Raw genomic sequence first — 12,528 nt, 5'->3', positions numbered from 1 at the left:
CATGGCTCATTTTTGGTCTCCTTGGTATGGGATTATTCTTATTATTCATGGGGGTGATTAAATATTCACCTGTTTTTCTATTAGGTAAAATAAAGGGAAGGATAAAAGAATAAAGGTGCCAGGGCAAAAGACAATGTAGAAAACAAGCACAAGTGCACCGTTGTCTCACTCCTGGTGTATCAGGGGTTCATTAAGGCTTCCATACACTCCTGCCCCTCCTGGGGTAAATAAGTTAAGACTTTTATATTGGTAAAGGCTAAGTCCACACAGCGAGTTTTGGGGAGATTTGGTCGCCTGGCGGCTAATCGCCTCGTTTTTGCGGCCACCCGAAAGGCCTTCACTGAATATGCGCTGGCCAAAATGAAAAAAACGCAGGCACTAATCACACACGGAGGTTCGTTTTCCCGAAGTCGCTTGAAGTTGTTGAAAGCTTCAGGTGACTTCGGAAAACGAATCGCCGCATAATTTTTTCATTTTAGCCGGCACGTATTCAGGGAAGGCGTTTGGGGAGATTGGTCGCCGCAAAAACGAGGCGATTAATCGCCAGGCGGCCAAATCTCCCCAAAACGCCCTGTGTGGCCTGACCCTAAGCCTACATGAGCAGTAAATTAGGATATTCTCAATATATAACGTTTGGTGTAGTGTGCTTTGGTCCTTATTTGTGCCCGCCGTCCTTCTGTGCTCTCCTTGTGTCTGCCTTGTGCTCCTTTATTTTGTACCCTTTTCCTTATTTCTGATATATTGTTTCTTGTTTACGTTTCTCCCTTCCCCCATGCCCCCTACCCTGTTTGTTTTCCTCTCACAGTATCCAGCGAGTTGCCGTATGGATTTTGGAAAACTATTATCACGACTTCCCTGTCTACAACCCTGCTCTCCTGAACCTGCCAAAATCCATCCTGTCCAAGAAAATGTCTGGCTTCAAGGTCTACTCCCTCGGAGAGGGTGAGATGCTCTGCTCTTCCTCTGACTTGCCTTGTCTTCTCCTAGATTTACCTTTGTGTCTTCCGTCCTTTCCTTCGATACCACCCCGGTGTATATAAATTGTCTCTCTTGCTTGTTTTTGGCGTTTATACAATACTCTCTAAGTTTAGGAATGAGAAGTGCAACCAAGTAGGACAACCCTATTGTAGGACAACCCTATTGTAGGACAACCCTATTGTAGGACAACCCTATTGTAGGACAACCCTATTGTAGGACAACCCTATTGTAGGACAACCAACTTATTATGATGTTTGACCATACACTGCTGATCCTCCACATTGTCCTACTGATTGGCCCAAAAGATGGATACAGAACAAATGGCCACATAAATTTAGGGGCAATATAGTCCTATGAATTAAAGTAGTTTTTAGATTGACGTTACTTTTTCCAGATAACCTCGTTCCCAGCATCGAAGTCGGAGGCGGCCATTAATTTTCTCATTGCACATGGAGAAGAAACCACTAGGGAGGAGCATGTCCCCATTTTATGGCTCTTACCAGCAGGCGCCAGTGAATTCTTTCTGCAGCTTTAGGGCAGTGTGTGTTGGGTATCAGAACATTGTTAGCCGCCACTTCAAAGCTTTTCCTTGCTCTTATCTCTCCGCTGACATGTAGGATAAGTGGAGGCTGCAGGCTAACTTTAAAATGAATTCCTTTTAAGCCCCTGTTGACTTACTTTTCTACTACAGCTCTTTCCACTATTATCTTTCATTTCACTTAGCTACATCCCAGTATTACCTAGGCAACAGGTTATAGGGCAGCCATCTTGGAATGTAGTTGAAATAATATTTAGAAACATTTTGCCATACTGAATCTTTAGCTAATACTGCATGGTTTGACTCATTTTGTAAGGCTGCTGTTCTTATTTAAGTAAAGGGATCCTGTCATCGAAAAACATGTTTTTTTCAAAATGAATCAGTTAATAGTGCTGCTCCAACAGAATTCTGCACTGAAATCCATTTCTCAAAAGAGCAAACAGATTTTTTTATATTCAATTTTGAAATCTGACATGGGGATAGACATATTGTCAATTTCCAGCTGCCCCTGGTCATGTGACTTGTGCCTGCACTTTAGGAGAGAAATGCTTTCTGGCAGGCTGCTGTTTTTCCTTCTCAATGTAACTGAATGTGTCTCAGTGGGACCTGGATTTTACTATTGAGTGTTGTTCTTAGATCTACCAGGCAGCTGTTATCTTGTGTTAGGGAGCTGCTATCTGGTTACCTTCCCATTGTTCTTTTGTTTGGCTGCTGGAGGGGAAAAGGGAGGGGGTGATATCACTCCAACTTGCAGTACAGCAGTAAAGAGTGATTGAAGTTTATCAGAGCACAAGTCACATGACTTGGGGCAGCTGGGAAATTGACAAAATGTCTAGCCCCATGTCAGATTTCAAAATTTAATATAAAAAAATCTGTTTGCTCTTTTGAGAAACGGATTTCAGTGCAGAATTCTGCTGGAGCAGCATTATTAACTGATTCATTTTGAAAAAAATTTTTTTTTCCCATGACAGTATCCCTTTAAGTAATTGACACCCTTGTGACATCCAAAATGGTCACTTCAAGATTGCCCAGTACCCGTTTTAGAACTAGTGACTGCTGGCAATTTTGTTTTGCTTCGTTTAATTGCCCTTTATTAGGCTGACTCGTGCATACAGTAGATATAAAACAGGCCCCTTGATTCTAGCATCTGCATCTTCCATCACATATTGCAGTTGGCTGCTTCACTTTATTAACAGAAGACTTTAATGTTGCTTTTAGAAAACAACACCAATAACTCAACGGGGCAGTCTCGAGCTGTAATAGCCGCCGCCGCAAGGAGACGAGACAACAGCCACAACGAGTATTACTATGAGGAGGCTGAGCACGAGCGGCGGGTTCGAAAAAGGAAAGCCAGGTAAGTAAACCGGACTCTGGTGGGATTTTGTTTTAGATACATCAAGTAGGTTTGACCGTATTGCTCAAGTTGTTCCTCTCAGTTAACTCGGGCAGTTGTTGGGTCAAAGTGGGCATATTGTATATGATATGAGAAAGATTTTGGCATTCGGGTGTGACCATTGCTAAGTGTATGGGACAATAGCAGACTTTTCTACTGACCACCCTGCCATCCCACTGGGTCTTGGTGAGTTTGTATCCCTCATAATTTGGTGTGTTCATCCATCCCATTGACTTTAACATGGTTCAACTTGTCCGATAACCCAAAAATCATAGTGACTATGGCGTTTTTAGGACTTTGGCGTGATGTTTTGACCATACCAGTGTCTCATGAAGGAACTATGGCAGTCGAACTGGTTGTCACCAATGCAGCCAGCAGAGTGGTTCCCTTGAATTTTATTGGTTGGTTTTATGTTTTGGAATCTGTGACAGCTGGTAAGGGCATTTGGTCTGATGTAGTAGATAATCAAAGTGGTCTAAATGCCTCCTGTATTTAGAGTTTAGACATCAGCGAGGCACAGGGCTCCCCTGAGGATGAAGCAGCTTAGAAACTTAAAGGGATTGTGTCATGATTTTTATAGTGTTGTTTTTATTTCTAAATTACACAGTTTAAACTGCAAATAATTCTCTCTACAATATAAAATGTCATTCCTGAACCAGCAAGTGTATTTAGTTGTAATATTGGTGTGTAGGTGCATCTCAGGTCATTTTGCCTGGTCATGTGATTTCAGAAAGAGCCAGCACTTTAGGATGGAACTGCTTTCTGGCAGGCTGTTGTTTCTCCTATTCAATGTAACTGAATGTGTCTCAGTGGGACCTGGATTTTACTATTGAGTGCTGTTTTTATATCTACAGCAGCTGTTATCTTGTGTTAAGGTGGCTATCGACTCAAAGATCTGCTCGTTTGGCGACATTGCCAAACAAGCGGATCTTTCCCCAATATGCCACTAACGGCATGGCTATATCAGGGGTAATCCGAATGTTCGGCCGTATGGTCGAACGATCAGATTACGATACGCCGAGGGCCTCGGACGGGTCGGGTAAAAATCAAACCTTCCCCATCGATATCGTGGGCAGATATCGATCGGGAAGACCCCTCGGAAGCCCCCATACACGGGCAGATAAGCTGTCAAATTGGTCTAAATGACCAATATCGGCAGATTTATCCGCCAGTGTATGGCCACCTTTAGGGAGCTGCTATCTTGTTACCTTCCCATTGTTCTGTTGTTAGGCTGCTGGGGGAGGGAGGGGGGTGATATCACTCCAACTTGCAGTAAAGAGTGACTGAAGTTTATCAGAGCACAAGTCACATGACTGGGGGTAGCTGGGAAACTGACAATATGTCTAGCCCCATGTCAGATTTCAAAATTAAATATAAAAAAAAATCTGTTTTCTCTTTTGAGAAACTGATTTCAGTGCAGAATTCTGCTGGAGTGGCACTATTAACTGATTAAAAAAAAAAAAAGTTTTCCAGTGTCAGTATCCCTTTAATAGGCTGATCTCAGGCTGCTAGGGTGAATAACCCTAGATTCACAGAATGCAGAAAGGTTAAACAGCCAAGTATAGAGACCGAGCTTTCCTGAATCCAGTAGTGGAACAAGCTTTGAATAGACACTGGTCTCTCTTGGTGCATTACTCAGACCTTTCTCAGGCAGATCGGGAATGGGGCTTCAGCGTGTCGTCGGTTTTTTCTGTCTGTCTGTGTGAAAACTAAAAAGAAGAGATTGTTGATTCCCCCCCTTCGTTCTTCTCAAATAATAATCTTGGAAACAGAGTTGAATTGATGCTCACTCTTGTTCCTACCAGTGGGTTGCCATTTATTGTTGAACCACAACTTGCATGGGGCCCAGCACGTCATTTTCCCTAAATTTCCCCCTTTTATACCATTCGCCACAAAGGCCCCCCATTCAAACAGCCGCACCGCTGACCTCTCCATTTCTCTCTTTCTCCCTCTAATGAGGCCTTTCCCATTGACAGGGCTTTCTTGCCAATTAGACTTTGTGCCGAAGCCCGCGGGGCAAGCTGTCAGGAGATATCCATCAGAGCTAATCTCTGCTTAGGCTTGTGGCATTCTCCCTTAAAATAACACTCTCTGCCAAAGAAGAAGAGCGAATATTAACGGATTCAGAGTTGCGAGAATATTTCCAATGTTGTTTCTCCAAAATCCGAGGCCAACAAACACTTTACTTTAATCCTGAAGATTTTGTGAGATCAGTTTGTGTTCTGCTAGGCTTGTATATACATTGTTCTTGTTTGTTCCAGGCTGGTGGTAGCGGTGGAGGAGGCTTTCACACACATCAAGCGGCTGCAAGATGAAGACCCAAAAAACCCCAGAGAGATCATGGACCCTAGAGAGGCAGCTCAGGCCATCTTTGCCTCTATGGCGAGAGCCATGCAGAAATACCTACGGACCACCAAACAGCAGCCGTACCACACCATGGAGAGCATCCTTCAACACCTTGAGTTTTGCATCACCCACGACATGACTCCAAAGGTTAGTTGTCTGAGTTCTCAGAGCCAGTTTGGCATGGTTGGAGTTAGATGTATATTCGGTTAGTATGCCATGGTAAATTTCATCACTTCATCACGGAAGGCAGTGGGCCAGTTGTATTTAAATGTAATAGTCTGAAACCCTTAGGCAAGGTCCAAAAAGATCCTTCAGCATGCTGCCAGGCACCCAGTGGAGCAGCAGGGGCGTATTTATATTAAGGCACTTAGGGCGGAAGCTTTTGGGGGGCAGCCCTCGGGTGTCTCTAAATTTATTTTTTAAATTTAAAGGGATACTGTCATGGGGAAAAAATTTTTTTTCAAAATGAATCGGTTAATAGTGCCGCTCCGGCAGATTTCTGCACTGCAATCCATTTCTCAAAAGAGCAAACAGATTTTTTTATATTCAATTTTGAAATCTGACATGGGGCTAGACATTTTGTCAATTTCCCAGCTGCCCCAAGTCATGTGACTTGTGGTCTGATAAACTTCAATCACTCTTTACTGCTGTACTGCAAGTTGGAGCGATATCACCCCCCCCCCAGCAGCCAAACAAAAGAACAATGGGAAGGTAACCAGATAGCAGCTCCCTAACACAAGATAACAGCTGCCTGGTAGATCTAAGAACAACACTCAATAGTAAAATCCCATGTCTCACTGAGACACATTCAGTTACATTGAGAAGGAAAAACAGCAGCCTGCCAGAAAGCATTTCTCTCCTAACGTGCAGGCACAAGTCACATGACCAGGGGCAGCTGGGAAATTGACAAAATGTCTAGCCCCATGTCAGATTTCAAAATTGAATATAAAAAAATCTGTTTGCTCTTTTGAGAAATGGATTTGAGTGCTGAATTCTGCTGGAGCAGCACTATTAACTGATTCATTTTGAAAAAAAATTTTTTCCCATGACAGTATCCCTTTAAAAAAAAAAAAAAATCGCCCACCGTGGGAGCATGTTTAGGTCCGGTGCCTAGGGCAGCATTGGACCTAAATACAGTCCTGTTGAGCAGCCTAGGGAATAGGTATTACATTTTAAAGGGATACAGAAAAAGGGGTTTTTGTTTTGCCAGAAAAAATGTGAAAAGAGTAGCGTTGTTGGATGAATCTATTAAATATGCTTTTGGAAAAGTTCTAGCTAATTCCTGCTTGCAAATTTCAGGGGCTTGTCTAGTTTGTTTCTCAGTCATGTGACTCAAGCTAGAATGACTGGAAAAAAGTAGAGGCACAGATGATATGATATGCAAGCAGGAAGAAGTAACTTTTTCTTGTTTATTATTATTATTATTATTATTATTATTATTATTATTATTATTGTTGTTGTTTTTTGCCCATGGCAGATAATGAGCTCTGTATAGGCAAACCCTAAACTGCAGCCTTAAGGTGGCCATAAACTAGAAGATCCGCTCGTTTGGCGATCTTTCCCCGATATGCCCGCCAACGGCAGGGCGATATTGGGTTAAATCGGGCATTCGGCCTTAGGGCCAAACGATCGGATTATACGAAGGAAATGGGCGCCGATGGGTCGTAGGACTGCAGCAACTAGCGATTAAGTCCTTGATGGCAGGAAAAATCAAACCTGCCTGATCGATATCTGGACAATTTTTCAACTGATATAGATCGGGGAGACCCGTCGGAACCCCCATACATGGGCAGATAAGCTGCCGTATTGGTCTAAAGGACTGCTATCTGTATCTTTAATCTGCCAGTGTATGGCCACCCTTTAGGTCCCTATACACAGACCGAGTCGGCAGCTTATTGGCCCGTATGTGACCTTTTGAGATCTGTGGACTGGTAATTTGTAATGCTCTAGTGTATTATATAATCTATTTAAGGCCTACACAAATTAACCGAGTTGTAGAAATTGTGTTGGGATTCCACATAACTATGCAAGTAGAACAGGTTGTGAACGGTTATAGAAGTCTCATTCAATATAGATACCATTGCATTCTATAATTATTCAATAAAGATAACTTTGCATTCCATAGTTCTTCCTATCTGTAGAGTAGTAGAGTACTGACGGGCTGTGGGAGGCATTAAATGATAAATAATGTAATTATTTTAATTTAAAAACAGTAAGTCAGGTCAAAGTAATAATTTTTATATTTGGTCTTACTGGTCCTTTAAGCCTAAGAATTTTGTGTGAGTGTCATTGCCAGCTGATGCCTATTGGCTCGCCCTATCAAAACGTTCCCATGGAGGTGCTAAGCTGATGTAGGCCACGTTTCTTAAGCTGTGGTTTACAGGCAGAACCTCGTTAATCAGACGTCTTCCCGCTTGTAACTTGATACAAGACTTTCCGCCGGGCGGCAGTTAGAGAAGCGTGTGGCTGCCACCTGCTGTCCACTCAGATCAGTTTCAGAGCTGTTGTCCCGCTCCTGTAAGGACTTCCAGGGCTGTTTTTGTTCCAGCCTTTACTGTACGCCGAGCTGATACATTTCATTAAATATTCATTGTGCTCATTTATATTTAATTGTGGCTTCTCTGTTCGTTCTGAGCTTTGTGTTAAGCAGATGCATGTTAATCGTACCCCCAGGCCTTTAATAGACGGTTGTGAGAAGCTCAATAACCTCACATCTTCTGAAAAATAGAATTGATTGTAAACCTTTAACGTGCGTTTCGGTGGCGGCGTTAATGTTATTTTTCCCTCTTTGCTTTGTTGCTCATTTAACAACCCATTGTGCTGCTTTAAAGTTACACTATACAACTGCTCCATAGAAATATATATGTATGTAATACACAAGAGCTGGCAGGATCCTACAAATCATATCCTTATAATGGAAGAATGGGGGTTCGGCACACCACCCATCTGCAACACTCCGAGGCAGTGTTTTGGTAGTCTGATCCTGCCTGACCCTCATGTTTCTGGCCAGCCCATGCAACACTAGTGCCCAATTGTATATGTTTTTATTAGGGCCCCATGATGGACACAGGCATGGATTGATATGAAATTGTTCCAGGTTGGAGCCAGTCCGGCTAGTAGATAGTGTTGGCCAGTCTGACAATGTGACACATACAAATAGAATGATGGTTAAGTGGTTCTAGATGAGGGGTTACCTGGTATCTAGTTGTGAATGGCATCAAGATTATGTTGACTGATCTACTTTTTGTTTATCCCGGACAGGCTTTTCTGGAGCGTTACCTAGGCCCTGGCCCAACTATCCAGTACCACAAAGACCGCTGGCTGGCAAAGCAGTGGACATTAGTCAGCGAGGAACCGGTCACCAATGGTCTGAAGGATGGCGTTGTGTTCGAATTGAAGCGCCAAGACTTTAGCCTCGTGGTCAGCACCAAAAAGATCCCCTTCTTTAAGCTGTCCGAGGAGTTTGTGGACCCAAAGTCTCATAAGTTTGTCATGAGACTTCAATCAGAGACCTCGGTTTGAAAGACATGACCCACTGGGCAGGTGGAAAGAGATCTAAAGGAAAAGGGTGGTGGAACGTGTTGTTCTAAAAGCTCCTTTTGCACATCTTTCCTTCCAGTGGGGACTTTTAGGTCTCTACTTATGACTTGGTTTTTAGAGACAACAATATGCCACCTTGGCGATGCACCAACCCAGGATTATTGCATCTTCCATCTACGATGCTCCGTTACTCTCTTTAAAACAGGGATTGTACAAGAAAAATGGGAACTGTAGCTCATTCTTCCAATACCGGTGTGCCCAATGGTTGACTAGTATCAGGAGCCGATAAACACTGTACAAAACTTGATCAATCCATGGTCCCTTCTCTTCCTACCATCTCTGCAATAATTGCCTTCACAGATAAAGGCCATTAAGGCTACAACCATCTCTTGCCAACATTCAAGGGCTATCTGTTCTACATGTACATGTCTGTACCACCCTACCATCCTGGTGCTGGCCCTGGAGGGTCCTCTTCTCACCTATGATAAGTCCTGTGCTGCGTGGCAAGTTGACTTGAGGACATTCAAAGCAACTAGAAGGATGGAGGTCAAGATGGCAGATTTTCCAGGAAAAGACTTGGTATCCACCCACTTCAAGAAGCTTACGTTTGGATTGGGCAGGTTGGGTTATGGGACCTTTGTTGACAGTAGGGTTTTTTTTTTAAATTTTCCAGCCATTCTGCTCAATAACCACTAACCTTGTGGCACTATTATTTTATTACCCTCTTTGTAAAAAAAATTTCTACTTTTGTTGAGACACTTCGAGATAAGGGGGGGAAAAGGTCCCTTTTTGTAACTGACATATTTGTTCTTCTGGACTGGATTCCTGACTCCGCCGGCAGAGGGGACGTCGCCTTGTCCTTGCTGCCCACTGTGAATGGGTGAGAGGGGGGTGAAGGTCTGGGTTGCATTGCCTATGCAGTTCAATCATCTATGCCAACCAGAAAAAAAACAAAACAAAAATGTCTGTTGAACGGCTGTTGCATTCCAGCTCATGATTCTTCTGGATTGTTCTTCACTACTCAATGCACTAACAAATCATCTTTTGTTTACATTACAAGTGGCCAGATTTCGATATGGTATTATTATTGGGTAGTACCATTTTTTTTATTTTTTTTTTAAATTCAATGAATGAGTTTCTAGTACCACACTTTTTATTTAAGATGAACGATAGGCTCAAAAGGATAATTACTATTTTTTAAAAATGTTCCTCACGCTGAACTTTTTTTTTTTTTTTTATATTAAAGGCGTTTTTTTCCCCAATGGCATTAATTCTCTGAAAATGTCCAAATTGCAGGAAAAATAACAAAAAACATTTTTATCCCCGTCTGTTTTACTGTTCTGGTTAAAATTGCTAGTGTACTTGCGATGGTTTCTGTCCTTGACCAGACAACAGAAGACTTGTAATATTTGTAGCCTCTCACCACTGAAGGACGTCCATAATAAAGTTGTTTTTACACTACCTAACTTTGTGATTGGAATGATACATTTATTGATCATGGGATCCATTATCCGGAAACACCTATCCAAAAATCTCCAAGTTATAGGAAGGCCGTCTCCTATAGGCTCCATTTTAATCAAGAAATTCCAAATTTTAAAAATGTCCTTTTTCTCTGTAATAATAAAACCTTTCTACGCAATCCCAACAAAGATATATAATTTATACTTATGAGGCAAAACAACCCTAATGGGTTTAATTAACGTTGAATCAATCATTAGTAGTAGACTTAAAGGATAAGTAAACCTTAAAAATAAATTAATGTAAAATTGATGAGAGTGCTATTCTGAGCACTTTTGCAATATACATCCATCATTTACTTATTTTTTATTCCAAGATATTAAGGGATACATGTACTGTTAATATGAATGAATTGTGTTACAACAGCGCCACCCGCTGGTCATTTTCCCACCAGTCTGACCACCAAGTAGTCAAGGAAGTTGTCAGGAGAAAGAAAGAGGCTGATGTTCTTCTGCTTAGGAAAGATTTGAGAAAGGTTTCTAATTTTATTCCTAAGCAGAAGAACATCAGAGCAGCCTCTTTAGTGAATACAAACACAGATTGAGTGACACTGTGAGTACCTGCTGAGCTGGAGTAACAAGCGTGGAGCCCAGTTACACCACCCACGTCGGGAACAAAATCTGGCCAATAATGTGGCTGAGCTGGAGGTCTGAGAAGGGGAGGCAGCTGTGGACTATATTGGATATCAGATGATTAGTTTATCCAATAAGGAGCCCAATGTGCAGCCAATTTAGTGAGGTGAGACATTGGAGATTATCTATTATGTTCTGTCTACAGTTCTGTTCAGAATAATAGCAGTCCAACATCACTAGCCTGACCAATCACTGTTCTTGGTAGAAATTCTATTTCTATATGGCAAATAATTTACTAGTAGGTCTAGTAGAGTAATAGCAACCTACAGACCCAACTGTCATGTCATTTATACTGATTCTGTGTCATCATCCACTGAGGCTTCTTCCAAATCATATCAATGTGGATTTAAATTACTGAGCTCATTCTTTCTGTGAAAAAACAGGAGTTCCGACCCTTATTTACAGGGATTCTGTCATTATTTTTATGGTGTAGTTTTTATTTCTAAATTACACTGTTTACACTGCAAATAATTCACTGTACAATATAAAATGTCATTCCTGAACCAGCAAGTGTATTTAGTTGTAATATTGGTGTGTAGGTGCATCTCAGCTCATTTTGCCTGGTCATGTGATTTCAGAAAGAGCCAGCACTTTAGAATGGAACTGCTTTCTGGCAGGCTGTTGTTTCTCCTACTCAATGAAACTGAATGTGTCTCAGTGGGACCTGGATTTTACTATTGAGTGTTGTTCTTAGATCTACCAGGCAGCTGTTATCTTGTGTTAGGGAGCTGCTATCTGGTTACCTTCCCATTGTTCTGTTGTTAGGCTGCTGGGGGGGAAGGGAGGGGGTGATATCACTCCAACTTGCAGTAAAGAGTGATTGAAGTTTATCAGAGCACAAGTCACATGACTGGGGCAGCTGGGAAATTGACAATATGTCTAGCCCCATGTCAGATTTAATAAAATTGAATATAAAAAAATCAGTTTGCTCTTTTGAGAAATGGATTTCAGTGCAGAATTCTGCTGGAGCAGCTCTATTAACTGATGTGTTTTGGGGAAAAAAACATGTTTGACCTTGACAGTATCCCTTTAAGGAAGGAAGGAGCAAATGGTGTGCTGCTGCTTCTACTGCATTTCTCTCAGCAAACTTTTGATTAAAAAATGTTGATTGGCGAGGGGAAAACATATAAAGAAGTACAGAAAATAAAAGGCTGCTCAAAATGATCTCCAATGCTTTAAAATGACACCAAAACCTGAGAGACGTGGAAGAAAACTGAAAGCGACCATTGGAATGGAGAGAAGAAAATCCAAACTGACAAAGACTCGGCGGCCAATGATCAGCTCCAGGAAGATGAAAGAAGGAGTAAAGTTCCCTGTGATACTGTTACAATTAGAAGGCACCTATGTGAAGCCAAGATATGAAGAGATTATGTTATAGGGAATAGATTTGCTAGTGACTTTCTGGGTTTAATTGTTTTTAAACATTTCAAACTATTCTTGCAGATTTCTTAGGATGATGGCTAACATTGGGTTGTTCAACCAGAGTTAACGGGATATCACTGTGTGACATTGTAACAAAAAAAACCTGTTGAAAATCAGAACGATAATGCCAGCAGAGGGCGCGATATTTTCTCTATAAAAAG

General features: G+C 41.8%; 1 protein-coding gene across 2 annotated transcripts in view; it reads left to right on the top strand.

The window, feature by feature from the left end:
• Positions 1-10,261, top strand: part of vangl2.S (VANGL planar cell polarity protein 2 S homeolog) — a 54,127-nt gene extending 43,866 nt beyond the window's left edge. Inside the window, 4 exon segments of one of the 2 annotated variants that reach the window (NM_001090423.1) lie at positions 806-942; positions 2,735-2,870; positions 5,171-5,402; positions 8,517-10,261. In NM_001090423.1, the coding sequence (NP_001083892.1) occupies positions 806-942; positions 2,735-2,870; positions 5,171-5,402; positions 8,517-8,777 (766 nt within the window). In that variant the 3' untranslated portion in view covers positions 8,778-10,261. 2 annotated transcript variants of the gene reach the window in all.
• The last annotated feature ends 2,267 nt before the right edge of the window (positions 10,262-12,528 follow it).

Source organism: Xenopus laevis, chromosome 8S (genome assembly GCF_017654675.1).
Source record: "Xenopus laevis strain J_2021 chromosome 8S, Xenopus_laevis_v10.1, whole genome shotgun sequence".
Taxonomy (NCBI): domain Eukaryota; kingdom Metazoa; phylum Chordata; class Amphibia; order Anura; family Pipidae; genus Xenopus; species Xenopus laevis.
This window is presented reverse-complemented; position numbering and strand designations above follow the sequence as displayed.